This window comes from Schistocerca nitens, chromosome 4 (genome assembly GCF_023898315.1).
Source record: "Schistocerca nitens isolate TAMUIC-IGC-003100 chromosome 4, iqSchNite1.1, whole genome shotgun sequence".
NCBI classification, from domain to species: domain Eukaryota; kingdom Metazoa; phylum Arthropoda; class Insecta; order Orthoptera; family Acrididae; genus Schistocerca; species Schistocerca nitens.
In genome coordinates, this window is record NC_064617.1 from 688,385,740 (window position 1) to 688,400,997 (window position 15,258).

Here is a 15,258-nt window from a genome sequence, read left to right on the forward strand (position 1 = left end):
AGTGATGCCTGGGTTGCCTGTTGCCTCCAACACTCCAAAAATGTTGTGTCCATGGTGGCCACAATATACAACAACTAACAAAAAAATCAATGTACAAGTGAGAGCGGGAGAGCAAGGTTTTGCCACCAACTGTTACATCTCACAAGCAAGATGATAATGTTCATGTAAATACTCAGAATGAATACACTGTACCAGGATGAGTGGCATGCCTGTATAAACACTGAGTGTCAACTTAACTGGTGAGCAAAGAGTACAAAAGTGAGATCAGGGACAAATGCAGAACACAGAGAGCGTGATAGTGTGAAGAATTAACAACATTAAAAGTAAGCGAGCATAGCCCAAGTAAACAAGAATCCAGTTAGAGTTAGCCTGTGACTCACACTGGAGTCCAAACAAGGGAAGTTATGACTAGAAGCACTGCCCAATGTACGCGATATTCATGCATCTTACAGTGGAGCCAAGAATCATACTGACTTGCGACTGAAAACAACTTAAAGCTTAATTTAAAACTTACTTATTGTAATATTAATTGCTATACACATTAAAAAAAATTAGCATTGGAAAACTCTGCATTTTGAACATATTTTTTTTTTTTAATTTTATTTTTTAAATTTGTCTCTATTTGCTGTTGGCCCCACAGTCATGTATAAATTTACTTTTACAAGTTTCTATTCATTATAAGTCACTAGAGTTATTATTAAAAAAATACTGTAAAAAACACGCAGTCTCATTAAGCTATGTAAGGGCTGATATTACACCAATCATGAGAGTAGTTTTTGTTGTTGTGGTGAGAGTTGTTACGTGTTTGTATGGTTGTAGTTATTTCGACACAGTATTATGACTAAAGAAAATTAATAAGTCGTGTGTTTGGGATTTTTTACCAAACAATAAAAACCTGAAATTTACATAAGAATCCAGAGCACCAAAAGAGCAAGCCTTGGGCTTTTGCAGGGAATGAGAATTATATAATAGTTTGATCAACAATCATAGAAACCTTTAGTATGTCAAGATCAGTATTAACACAATAGTGTATCATTTTATGGTCAAAAAACTATTTTACCATCACTTGCTGATAACCATTTCATATTTAAGGCACAATGCAATATGTGAAATGATATAATTTCCATCATGCGAGCAGGGGTATTACAGTTGATAGGAAAGCATGAAAGAATTGTCGACTTGGCACGAAGGGAAGTAGTTGTTGTGGTCTTCAGTCCTGAGACTGGTTTGATGCAGCTCTCCATGCTACTCTATCCTGTGCAAGCTTCTTCATCTCCCAGTACCTACTGCAACCTACATCCTTCTGAATCTGCTTAGTGTATTCATCTCTTGGTCTCCCTCTACGATTTTTACCCTCCACGCTGCCCTCCAATGCTAAATTTGTGATCCCTTGATGCCTCAAAACATGTCCTACCAACCGATCCCTTCTTCTAGTCAAGTTGAGCCACAAACTTCTCTTCTCCCCAATCCTATTCAATACCTCCTCATTAGTTACGTGATCTACCCACCTTATCTTCAGCATTCTTCTGTAGCACCACATTTCGAAAGCTTCTATTCTCTTCTTGTCCAAACTGTTTATCGTCCATGTTTCACTTCCATACATGGCTACACTCAATACAAATACTTTCAGAAACGACTTCCTGACACTTAAATCTATACTCGATGTTAACAAATTTCTCTTCTTCAGAAACGATTTCCTTGCCATTGCCAGTCTACATTTTATATCCTCTCTACTTCGACCTTCATCAGTTATTTTGCTCCCTAAATAGCAAAACTCCTTTACTACTTTAAGTGTCTCATTTCCTAATCTAATCCCCTCAGCATCACCCGATTTAATTTGACTACATTCCATTATCCTCGTTTTGTTGTTGTTGATGTTCATCTTATATCCTCCTTTCAAGACACTGTCCATTCCGTTCAACGGCTCTTCCAAGTCCTTTGCTGTCTCTGACAATTACAATGTCATCGGCGAACCTCAAAGTTTTTACTTCTTCTCCATGAATTTTAATACCTACTCCGAATTTTTCTTTTGTTTCCTTTACTGCTTGCTCAATATACAGATTGAATAACATCGGGGAGAGGCTACAACCCTGTCTCACTCCCTTCCCAACCACTGCTTCCCTTTCATGCCCCTCGACTCTTATCACTGCCATCTGGTTTCTGTACAAATTGTAAATAGCCTTTCGCTCCCTGTATTTTACCCCTGCCACCTTCAGAATTTGAACGAGAGTATTCCAGTTAACGTTGTCAAAAGCTTTCTCTAAGTCTACAAATGCTAGAAACGTAGGTTTGCCTTTTCTTAATCTTTCTTCTAAGATAAGTCGTAAGGTTAGTATTGCCTCACGTGTTCCAACATTTCTATGGAATCCAAACTGATCTTCCCCGAGGTCAGCTTCTACCAGTTTTTCCATTCGTCTGTAAAGAATTCGCGTTAGTATTTTGCAGCTGTGACTTATTAAACTGATAGTTCGGTAATTTTCACATCTGTCAACACCTGCTTTCTTTGGTATTGGAATTATTATATTCTTCTTGAAGTCTGTGGGTATTTCGCCTGTCTCATACATCTTGCTCACCAGATGGTAGAGTTTTGTCATGACTGGCTCTCCTAAGGCCATCAGTAGTTCTAATGGAATGTTGTCTACTCCCGGGGCCTTGTTTCGACTCAGGTCTTTCAGTGCTCTGTCAAACTCTTCACGCAGTATCTTCTCTCCCATTTCATCTTCATCTACATCCTCTTCCATTTCCATAATACTGTCCTCAAGTACATCCCCCTTGTATAAACCCTCTATATACTCCTTCCACCTTTCTGCCTTCCCATCTTTGCTTAGAACTGGGTTGCCATCTGAGCTCTTGATATTCATACAAGTGGTTCTCTTCTCTCCAAAGGTCTCTTTAATTTTCCTGTAGGCAGTATCTATCTTACCACTAGTGAGACAAGCCTCTACATCCTTACATTTGTCCTCTAGCCATCCCTGCTTAGCCATTCTGCACTTTCTGTCGATCTCACTTTTGAGACGTTTGTATTCCCTTTTGCCTGCTTCATTTACTGCATTTTTATATTTTCTCCTTTCATCAATTAAATTCAATATTTCTTCTGTTACCCAAGGATTTCTATTAGCCCTCGTCTTTTTACCTACTAGATCGTCTGCTGCCTTCACTACTTCATCCCTCAGAGCTACCCATTCTTCTTCTACTGTATTTCTTTCCCCCATTCCTGTCAATTGTTCCCTTATGCTCTCCCTGAAACTCTGTACAATCTCTGGTTTTTTCAGTTTATCCAGGTCCCATCTCCTTAAATTCCCACCTTTTTGCAGTTTCTTCAGTTTCAATCTGCAGTTCATAACCAATAGATTGTGGTCAGAATCCACATCTGCCCCTGGAAATGTCTTACAATTTAAAACCTGGTTCCTAAATCTCTGTCTTACCATTATATAATCTATCTGGTACCTTTTAGTATCTCCAGGATTCTTCCAGGTATACAACCTTCTTTTATGATTCTTGAACCAAGTGTTAGCTATGATCAAGTTATGCTCTGTGCAAAATTCTACGAGGCGGCTTCCTCTTTCATTTCTTCCCCCCAATCCATATTCACCTACTATGTTTCCTTCTCTCCCTTTTCCTACTGACGAATTCCAGTCACCCATGACTATTAAATTTTCGTCTCCCTTCACTACCTGAATAATTTCTTTTATCTCGTCATACATTTCATCAATTTCTTCATCATCTGCAGAGCTAGTTGGCATATAAACTTGTACTACTGTAGTAGGCATGGGCTTTGTGTCTATCTTGGCCACAATAATGCGTTCACTATGCTGTTTGCAGTAGCTAACCCGCACTCCTATTTTTTTATTCATTATTAAACCTACTCCTGCATTACCCCTATTTGATTTTGTATTTATAACCCTGTAATCACCTGACCAAAAGTCTTGTTCCTCCTGCCACCGAACTTCACTAATTCCCACTATATCTAACTTTAACCTATCCATTTCCCTTTTTAAATTTTCTAACCTACCAGCCCGATTAAGGGATCTGACATTCCACGCTCCGATCCGTAGAACGCCAGTTTTCTTTCTCCTGATAACGACGTCCTCAGATAAGTTGTTGGAAATGTGGCTCAAGAGGCAAGTGTTTTTGTTTTCTTTTGAACAGGTTGGGACCCCCATTTTTTTATTTTATGTAAGATGGAAGCTTGTACAATACCACTGCCAATGAGTTACAGAAAGTATTGTTTACTTTTCAATAGAAATGGTGATAGTACAAACGTCCCTTGACTGTAGTCATTAGCATAATCTCTGGCACTATGTGCAAATCACGCTGACAAAATTCACAGACAGGTGTCTGAAACACTTTACTGAAATAAAACATTTACACACTTGATCTCTCAAAGTAATCCTGAGCACTGGCACACTTCCCTATTCACTTTTTCCAATCTTTGAAGTACTTGCAAAATTGTCCATTCACAACCCATGACAGTGCCTGTTGCACTAACTTCGTACCATGTTTCTTGTGACAGAAGCATCACCATTAGCCACTGTATTATTCAATTTAGTTTTGCCCTTATGTGCACATATTTATACATGCAACCAATGAAAACACAAATGACATTTTTCTGCCTCTCCCCTCCACTTTTTACTTAGTGGTGTACATTATTTGTACCATCTATGGTGAGGAAAGTGGAAAGAACAATATTTTTTGGCTGTGGTGAGTTGCTGATAGTATCAAAAGAGTGGTTATAGCTAGTATTCTGAACCTGCAAATACCTAGCATAAAAGTAATACTGTTGAAGTGGAATTTACAAATATTTATAAAGAGTTTGCATATTCCAATGATATCAGCGATAAGTTATGAAGATCAACAATCAGCACTGACAGCAAAAAACAGTGCACTGAATACTCTAGGATGGTTAACAATGTCGTCTTCAGTTCGAAGACTAGTTTGATTCAGCTCCCAATGCAAGTCTATCCTCTGAAAGCCACTTCATTTCTGCATAACTATTCCAATCCACCTGTTTTATCTCCAGAATTCTTCTGTAGCAACACATTTCAAAAGTTTGTATTTCCTTCTCATCTGAACTGTTCACCACTGAAGCTGCACTTCCATACAAGGCTACATTCCAGACAAATATCCCCCCCCCCCCCACACACACACACACGATGTTAAAATATTTATCCATTTATCCCTTTTTTTCCAGAAATGCTGTTCTTACTACCGTCTGCCTGTATTTTATACCCTCTCTACTTCTGCCATCACTGGTTATTATTCTCCCTAAACAAATTTTGTCTACTACTTTCAGTGTCACTACCGAACCTCAGCATTGCTTTAATTCTACTACACTCACTACCTTTGTCAATATCTGTCTTGTAACATCTTTGCAATACACTATCCATCCTGTTCAACTTATGTTCCAAGTCATTTGCAGTCTCTGATATTTGCAGCAGTCATCAGCAAACCTCCAAGTTCTTATTTTTTCGCCCTCCACTTTGAAATTTCTCTTGGTTTCATTTATTGCTAGCTCAATGCACAGACTGAATATGATGGAGGATAGGCTACAACCTTCACTCACTGTCTTCCCAAATACTGCTTCCCTTTCATGGACTGACTCTTTAACTCGACACCATAAGGGAGAAAGATCACACTATCAATGTAATTTGTTTGAAGAAAACTTCACTAAGAAAATGAAATTCTATTCAGTAATATTTGTAAGACACATTAACACACGACTGAAGAGATGAAATATTTCTCAGCATTTATCAATACAATGCTTGCGAGCAAATCATTTCAAAACCACAGTAAAAAAAGGTAGTATACATGGCTGACTGACAAGTAGGATCATAAGAAGAACTATCTGTGTCGTAACGGCCCCTTATTGTTAGAGGGCCCACAGAACCGACACACAAGATGGGTTGCTGACCCCCTTTCAGAATTGCAGAGACACATCAGCTGACAAACAATAACAGACTTTCCAAATAAACACAGAACTACTTTGTCAGACAACATGTGACAGTGTTCCACCAATCAGAACTCATGACTGACTTAGCACTCCACTGACCTGGCTTTATAACCGTGCCTAGATCGTCATTGTTTACCAACCACTAGGAACAGCTCCGGCCAGTACTTACGCTGGCCCTAGCATTGTATTCAGTCACTGTAGCACTGTAGTAGTATGTCATATTAGGTACTATCTTGAGCAGATTATGGTCAGTATTTTTCTTCCATTGTCTTGTTTTCTTATTTGGTTTGTAACCACAAGAATTGTGGGTTTTCTTGCTGTTCTTGCATTTACAACTCAGTATATGCCAAGGAGGCATTTTTTCTTTTATTATAATAAAGTGTGTTCAAATTGACTGTTAGTTCTTTTTCCTGCCGACCCCAGGATACAACAATCTGCAATCCCCCCCCCAACCCACCGCCGAAAAGCTTACTTCATCCCATTTAACATGATTATTTTCTATTTGCATTATCTTCATAACAATGGCTCAGAGAATATGCTACACAGAAAATAGACTGTTGCCAGCATAGAGGAGTCCAAGAACTACGTGAAAGACAGCTTGTGAAGAAACAACAGTACAACAGTGAGAAGCACAAGATGCAAAGATACTAGCAACAAGAAAGAGTTAAAAAGTGTGAACAGACAAAAACATATGGACAATTTATGAGAGCAGAAAAATCCCACATTCACTTTGAACTACTGTACCACACCTCATTACTAAAAATTTCATGTTATAATGTGAATACTTTAAATTGATAGAAAAATGGCTGTTCTTTAGTGTATATAACATTCATTCCTGTCCGATGTATCTGATAATTGATTTTGAAGCCCTTTTCCCCCCTACCACGCATAGGTTTTTTCTTGTATAAATTGCATTTTGTTTGTATTCTGAAAGAAATATTAAATCAGATGTGATTTGAAATTTTGAATATCGTGTATTATGCTTACAAGACAAGACAATCTGCAAGCTTTATTATAGGCTCTCAGTTTGGTAGAGAATTTTAACCATTTTTGCACAAAGAACTTTCTGTACAATTTTACAAGTAATAGTTTCTTCCGGAAGGCTGCACATGCTTTTATCAGTTGTACAGACTCATACCTCACACTGGCACTCACAATGATTGTGCTACTGGCATTTACAGTTTACAAATGATGCTGCAACCGTAAGTGGGCGCATTTGAGTGGCTACAGGTACAAGTTACGTAGACAAATAACTCAAAAGCTAGCTAAGTCACTGCTGTTACACATGTCTATGTGCCACACATTGAGCAGCTACTGGTAAATGGTTGCTTCTCACCCTTATTTGTTGTAACAAATAATTGCTAATATTGATAATATTTTGTATGCAGGAAGAGAAAGTACACTACATATCTTGAAGGCACTGTAAAAAAACACTAAAGATGTTGGCAATTTAAAAAAGAAATTTAATTAACAACTTTTGGTGTGACTGCAGTATATGAACTACCACACTTTTTCTGAATTGAAAGTCTTGTCTCTTATAAAGGACTGTGAGCAAATCAAGTGACTACCAGAAATACTTTTGTGACAACCTGGGAAGGAGCACATATACATACTTTAGGTGACAAATTTACACAATAAATTACAACACAATTAAAATCACTGTACAACATTTCTTATACTTTTTATGAAATGTAAAATACTTCTGATGAGTGCATAGATAGCAACAAAAAATTTTACATTTTGAGTAAATGGTCCATCATCTACACGGCATAAATTATACATGAAATGCATTTTACACTGTGTTTAATCACCAACACTTCTGTATCACAATAGAAAACCAGTCAAAATGCTGTGGTTTCCAAAAAAGACATTCCATTCATTATGAAACGGCAATTTAGTCCATTGTGGAATTTAAATACCACCATTTGTTTCATCTTCACAAACAGCTCATCACACGAACATGCACTAGATGACGCACATTATCTGACTACTCCATAAACAGCTCTATGGAGAAAGAAAGTCAGTACCAGAATTTCACAGACACAATTCCTAAAATTGTCACATGCCCTTTCTCCATTTTTCAGCTGTAGTAAATTCAGTCATAGGTCTTCCACTCATACCACATGTCCCAATGCCAACACGTCCATTTACATTATCTGGTGATGCAAAAATACTTTTTCTTGTCATGCCCTTTTTGGAGGTCTGAAACAAAGTTGTAAAATTAGAAGAAAACATTTGAAAACACAAAATACATCCATGTGTAAGTCTGTTTATTATTAATAAATGGAAAATCCAGGATGGAATGATGTAACAATATTATGAGAAGGAAAGCTGCCAGTGCTGGAGATATAAAAAGCATGACTGACAAAGAGTAAAAGCACATCAAATTCATGTAATATATCACACACTCTGATAATTCAGTAACTGAACAGCAGTATCTCAGTCTTCCAAAATAATTTTGTACAGTCTTCTTAGTACTTGTTGTTGTCTTCTTCTTCTTCTTCTTCTTCTTCTTCTTCTTCTTCAGTGCAAAGACTGGTTTGATGCAGCTCTCCATGCTATTCTATCCTGTACAAGCTTTTTCGTCTCCAAGTACCTACTGCAACATACATCCTTTTGAATCTGCTTAGTGTATTCGTCTCTTGGTCTCCCTCTACAATTTTTACACTCCACGTTGCCCTGCAGTATTAAATTGGTGATCCCTTTATGCCGCAGAACATGTCCTACCAACAGATCCCATCTTCTACTCAACTTGTGCCACCAATTCGTCTTCTCCCTAATTCTATTCAGTACCTCCTCATTAGTTACCTGATCTACCCAACTAAGCTTCAGCATTCTTTTCTAGCACCACATTTCGAAAGCTTCTATTCTCTTTTTGTCTAATCTATTTATCATCCATGTGTCACTTCCATACAGTGCTACACTCCAGACAAATACTTTCAGAAACGACTTCCTGGCAATTCTCTTCTTCAGAAATGCTTTCCATGTCATTTCCAGTCTACATTTTACATCCTCTCTACTTCGACCATCATCAGTTATTTTGCTCCCCAATAGCAAAACTCATCTGCTACTTTAAGTGTCTCATTTCCGAATCTAATTCCCACTGCATCATCTGATTTTATTCGACTAAATTCCATTATCCATATTTTGTTTTTGTTCATGTTCATCTTTTATCCTCTTTTCAAGACACTGTCCATTCCGTTCACCTGCTCTTCCAGGTCCTTTGTTGTCTCTGACAGAATTACAATGTCATCGACAAACCTCAAAGTTTTTATTTCTTCTCCATGAATTTTAATACCTACTCTGAATTTTTCTTTTGTTTCCTTTACAGCTTGCTCAATATACAGATTGCACAACATTGGGGATAGGCTACAACCCTGTCTCACTCCCTTCCCAACCACTACATCCCCTTCATGCCCCTTGACTTTTAACTACCATCTAGTTTCTGCAAAAACTGTAAACAGCTTTAGTACTTACTGAAGAAAATGTCATGCAAAACACAGGGTAGGGGAAATGTTTTCATTCATTTTTCTGTCACTTGGTTCAAATGTGTGTGAATTCCAAAGGGACCAATTCTATCACTTGGTCTGGCAGCTTGCCAGCAACAGACTCATCTTACAAAGCAAAACTAAATAACCTACCAAGATGCAATAAAGAAGATATGCAACTGGCTGAATATGAGACCTATAAACATTCAGTGGACTATGAAGACTACATCAATACTGTAGTAATACAAGGTAACTCCATAGTTTCTTTCATTGTCTCTATGGTCATTCAAATTCCATTCCACAGAGAACTCACAAAAAACTTTAATCATCTCTTAGTACAGAAAGTTCTGGCAGAACAGAAATAATATAGGAGTGAAGGCGACAAATCAGTTAACATATAGTAGAGGTGCTGAGTTGTCAACAAGTTCATAAACAAAGACAGGAAACTTTGCTAACTTTGGAATCCTTTTTAGAGTATTCAACCGGAACAATAAAGCCATACAATGCTAGTGAAGTTTCCAGCATTTTTTACATTCCCGTCAATGAACCAATGCGGCTACTATATTGCGAGTTGTTACCTTCGGTCCAAAATTAATTATCTGTTGATTTCTTCAAACATTAATTTTCTAGTCAGCACACTTATTCCTAGTCAGCACAAAATAAACCTAATGGAGTACCTAATTGTTTCCTGAGTTTGGTGTACACTAACTCAATAAAAACTCATACTAAAAATTAAAATTCATGCCCTCACATACAAGCAGTTCAGTTAACTCAGTGCAACAATGTCACATGAAGCAGCAGCTATGAACTCTGGCTTTGAATTATACAATGTTGGTAATTTTAATTCCAATTAGATCAACTCTCAAAATCAATAATATTGTTAAATTTCCATTTGAAAATTGGACGAAGATTAACGTACGCACAGCATCAGCATTTGCTGTGCAATAAAGGTGTGAACACAGGGCAGTTACCTTTGAATTAAATGCGAGCCACTTATTCTTCTCACCCTCACGTTCCTCTTCCAATTGCTTGTACCTCTGCAACTTCTTTTGCTTTTTCTTCTTCTGATATTCTCTCTGTTTTGATAATGCCAGTTTCCTGAAATGAAAAAAAGTGTCACTTTATTTGAAGTTCAAGAGATTACATTTATTTAAGATATGCAACTAGCTATTTGTATCAATGTTACCTAGCATCTCTAAAAAGAAATTACTTAATTCTGAAAGGTGTCCATAGTCTTTATAACAAGGTTAAACTGCCAAAAAAACCTAATAAAACCCTATTATATGTAAGTATGAATATTTAATCAACATATAAAATGTTACCTAGTTGGTCTTACATAAATTAAGAAGAGATATCATATTTATTGAAGGCAAATACTTACTGGCATAAGAATTTATTTTATTGCCTTAGCTTTTTTGCAATATTAGAAGCACAGTTAACAATACTAAACTTCCACAAAAAAGCTTTAACTTAATGTAGAAGTGTAATGACTGAACTACAATTTAGTCCTTTTCAGAAATCTGCAGAAATTTATTGATCTGAACTAACTTTTCAGCTCTTTTCTCTCCTAAATTATTTCTTAATATTGACCAAACAATCCCACAATGGGAGAAGGTTCTCTCAATGTTTGGTTGCAGTGCTGACAGACCAAGAAATGAGGCTTTTCACAAAAGTAATAAATTCTATTGGTAAGCTTCCCTTTCTCTCCCATTTTCATTATATAAATTAAAGCCGACTTATGACTCCTGCAATTTTGAACATCAAAAACGCCATTAATACTGCCAAACATAAACTCAAAACCCGATCGAACTTCCTGTAAATACTTTTTAACTTTAAGCTTAATATAACAATGCAAGTGCATCAAATTACCTTGCGCAAAAGGTTCTTCAGACACACAATACTCCAAAATAGACCAAACAGATAGAATAGTATCAACAAAGTGTTGTTTTCCACCAACAGAAGAAGCATCAACTGTGATAAGAAACGAATCGCTACTCTTTTTATACCCACGGCGGCGCAAAGGTGTTGCGTCACGGTCTGGAACATGTCCAAGCCAGTCAGGCACGTCCTCGCCTGCACGCGGCCTTGAGGATGTTGCGCAAGACCTAAATCGCGGAATCGTGCCACTAGTAATACTAGGTGGCAACAATTGACTTTCTAATGGGGCTCCCACAGGGTTTTCACTCGCAGCGGATGCCCCTGCAGTTCCGAGTAGGTACGCTGGCATGCGCGACAGCGACATTTCCCATCCGTCGTTAAATTCAGATTGTGTAGAGTCTTCACTCGTCCCATGCTGCGGTGGAGACTTAACTGTGTTATGTTCATCACTTTGGGTTTGTTCATGATTATTGGTAAGGCTTTCATAGTCTGCTCTTCTGAATCCCACAGCGGAACGCAGGTTGTACGCCATCCTGCAATATCCAACAAATAATACAAACGTTGCAACAATTGCCACCTAAGATGTAAACAAATTTCATATGAACATTTACAATGCCAATGCAACTTCTCTTTTGATAACTTGTGTACAAGCCTATATTTAATTCTACCCTGATCAGGAGACCTCACTACCCGTGAGGCCATTTTCTAGGATGGCCTTCGGCTGTGCGTCTGAGGTATGACTGTGAGGTTAATTTATTGAGGTTCTAACAATTGTACCGCAATGGCCTATAGCGACCTTGCCTAAAATCAAAATACCTATTAGCACACCTTATACCATTAGGCATAAATACATATTCTCTGTATGTGTCCCTAAATTGATGAATTAAATCGTCCAAATTAGGCTGATAATACCACAATTCTTCTAAAACAATAACAGCTGCTGAATAATTAATCCTGTTGCCATAGAATGTTATAGCTAATTCATCAATCCTCTGTTGACTGTTGGGAACAAGGAAAGCCAGGCGTAGGTCGTCCGGATAATTTCGGATATGGTCCCAGTTGGCATAAAAAAACTCTAACGCAGACATTAGCTGTAAACAGTAACCTTTATTCAGAAAGTAACATTACCTTTCCTTTTACAAAATGTCATATACACTATTTCTTACTACATAGGTTACATATTTAACTTCGCTTTGAACATTGTCTGACTTGTCAGGTTCATCTCCAGCTATTTGCAGTCCAATATAAAATGGATTACTACCTTGAAAAAGCCGATTCTTAACTTTACATTCTTTCTCTAGATCTGTCCAGGATTTAACTTTAGATATATCTGCACTAGTTTCGGGTTTACAATATGTTAGAAACTTAAACCTATTCTTCCTAGTATATTTACGCCATGGCATACCTGTAGAACTCTGTGGATTAAGGTTAAACGCACCCATTTTATTACTACAAGCTATACGCACTTTCTCTAGTGCTCCCTGATCTTCAAATATCGGACACATCGGACGTGGAAACCCAGCAGGAAATTGTCTGTATATCGTCGGATGAGGATGTACCGGACATTTCGCGCTGCACGACCGAGGCATTGGATACGCCGACGGACGAATCTGACTAGGCCTATATTTGGTCGTATGTGTAGATGGCGTACTGAATTCACACAGACCGATGGTGTTAGGTTTGAATATGGTAAAATGGCTGCCCTTGAAAAGCATGACGAGTAGGCTAAGAATTTTGGAAGGCTTCAGCATTATGACATAACAGATGAATTTAAGTTTTTTGGTAATAAGTATGCCTCTGTAATTATTAATAAGATGGTAACATATGTTTATAGAATTAATGTTAGGATTGAGCGACTAACTTTGGATGATAAAGCTAATAAGAAGATATTTGAAGATCAGGGAGCACTAGAGAAAGTGCGTATAGCCTGTAGTAATAAAATGGGTGCACAGGTGTGCCATGGCGTAAATATACTAGGAAGAATAGGTTTAAGTTTCTAACATATTGTAAACCCGAAACTAGTGCAGATATATCTAAAGTTAAATCCTGGACAGATCTAGAGAAAGAATGTAAAGTTAAGAATCGGCATAAATATTAGAACCTCAATAAATTAACCTCACAAGTCATATCTCAGATGCACAGCCGAAGGCCATCCTAGAAAATGGCCTCACGGGTAGTGAGGTCTCCTGATCAGGGTAGAAATAAGTATAGGCTTGTATACAACTTATCAAAAGAGAAGTTGCATTGGCATTGTAAATGTTCATATGAAATTTGTTTACATCTTAGGTGGCAATTGTTGCGACATTTGTAGTATTTGTTGGATATTGCAGGATGGCGTACAACCTGCGTTCCACTGTGGGATTCAGAAGAGCAGACTATGAAAGCCTTACCAATAATTATCAACAAACCCAAAGTGATGAACATAACACAGTTAAGTCTCCACCGTAGCACGGGACGAGTGAAGACTCTACACAATCTGAATTTAACAACGGATGGGAAGTGTCGCTGTCGCGCATGCCAGCGTACCTACTCGGAACTGCAGGGGCATCCGCTGCGAGTGAAAACCATGTGGGAGCCCCATTAGAAAGTCAATTGTTGCCACCTAGTATTACTAGTGGCACGATTCCGCGATTTAGGTCTTGCGCAACATCCTCAAGGCCGCGTGCAGGCCAGGACGTGCCTGACCGGATTGGACATGTTCCAGACCGTGACGCAACTCCTTTGCACCACCATGGGTATAAGAGGATTGATGAATTAGCTATAACATTCTATGGCAACAGGATTAATTATGCAGCAGCTGTTATTGTTTTCAGTCTTCCACCAACTGTTTTGATGGAACTGTGTTACAATTGCATCAGGAAAAATATTGGCAGGAAAATAATTAGACATAACACTTGCAATCCACTCTGGATGCATCTCTATGAGCTAGTTTTCTGCACTTTCTTCTTGATCAGCAGTTTATCTTTCCCTCTGAATCTTGGGCTGTTACTTACTAGCATTATACTGAATGGGTTCTAGTGTTTCTTCCTTTCTTTTTCATTATGTTCTTATAGGGTTCCATGTCAGGGCTTTTTGAAAGACTAATCCACAGTTCAATGACTTTTTCGATGTTTGTGCTGTCTGCTTCAAGCAGATCCAGGACTCTAGAAACCTCTGACAATTGTCAGAGAAGATGAGTGGCATCTTCACAAATTGTAACACCATCTCCAAGATTTTGCTAATGTTAGCAGGGACTTCTTCAGAGTGCTCTGTTACAATTTCTACATATTTAGAATCAAGCAGTTGTAAGAACAAGTTAGTGTTTCAATAAATTAAATTGAAGTGTTTAACTATAAAAAAAATCCCAAAAATCCAATACAACCCCATTTAAACCACTGGGTCTTTTTTAGAACCCAGATTTTTCCAAACCCTGGTCTTTAGTGCTTTTGTTAAAACATTAAAAGATGAGTTTGGTGAGTATCCCATACAACTATTTAAAATCTCCTTTTTACTAAAAGTATTGGACAATCGAAGGTAACGCAAAAGTAATATTTTAAGTATTTTTCTGATCACTAGGGTAAAAAAAATCGATACTTTAAAACTCTATCCTAAAAGCTCCAGTACAACTGACGTCACACTTCCAAAAAGGAAACTGCTTGTTATCTGAAATTCATCCCATGACTGCAACTTATTGTACTCTAACTTCAAATGTGCCAATCTTGCAACAAAAAACTTAACAACTTGGAACCTCCTACCTCCCCCGTCATTCCATTCAACTGCCAATTTCACAAAACAACTGATAATTCAAGGACAGTGTCAAAAATCTCTTCCGTCTATCCTGGATAATAGGACGGCATTGCATAACCACAAGGCTATGATGTTCTCTGTAGGTGGTCCATACGTTAACACCAGCACTCCTACACTTCTGCCCTGATTACAAATCAGAATTTTCTCTTGTCACAA

The 15,258-nt window shown here is 37.8% G+C and overlaps 1 protein-coding gene across 1 annotated transcript in view; it reads right to left on the reverse strand.

Annotated features, from left to right (window-relative positions):
- Positions 1-7,392: 7,392 nt before the first annotated feature.
- The window catches only part of LOC126252369 (survival of motor neuron-related-splicing factor 30), a 45,465-nt gene continuing 37,599 nt past the window's right edge, over positions 7,393-15,258 (reverse strand). Inside the window, exons 5-6 of the mRNA XM_049953260.1 lie at positions 10,410-10,536; positions 7,393-8,152 (exon numbers count right to left, since the gene is read on the reverse strand). Of these exons, the coding sequence (XP_049809217.1) occupies positions 8,009-8,152; positions 10,410-10,536 (271 nt within the window). The 3' untranslated portion in view covers positions 7,393-8,008. The remainder of the gene's footprint in view (positions 8,153-10,409; positions 10,537-15,258) is intronic.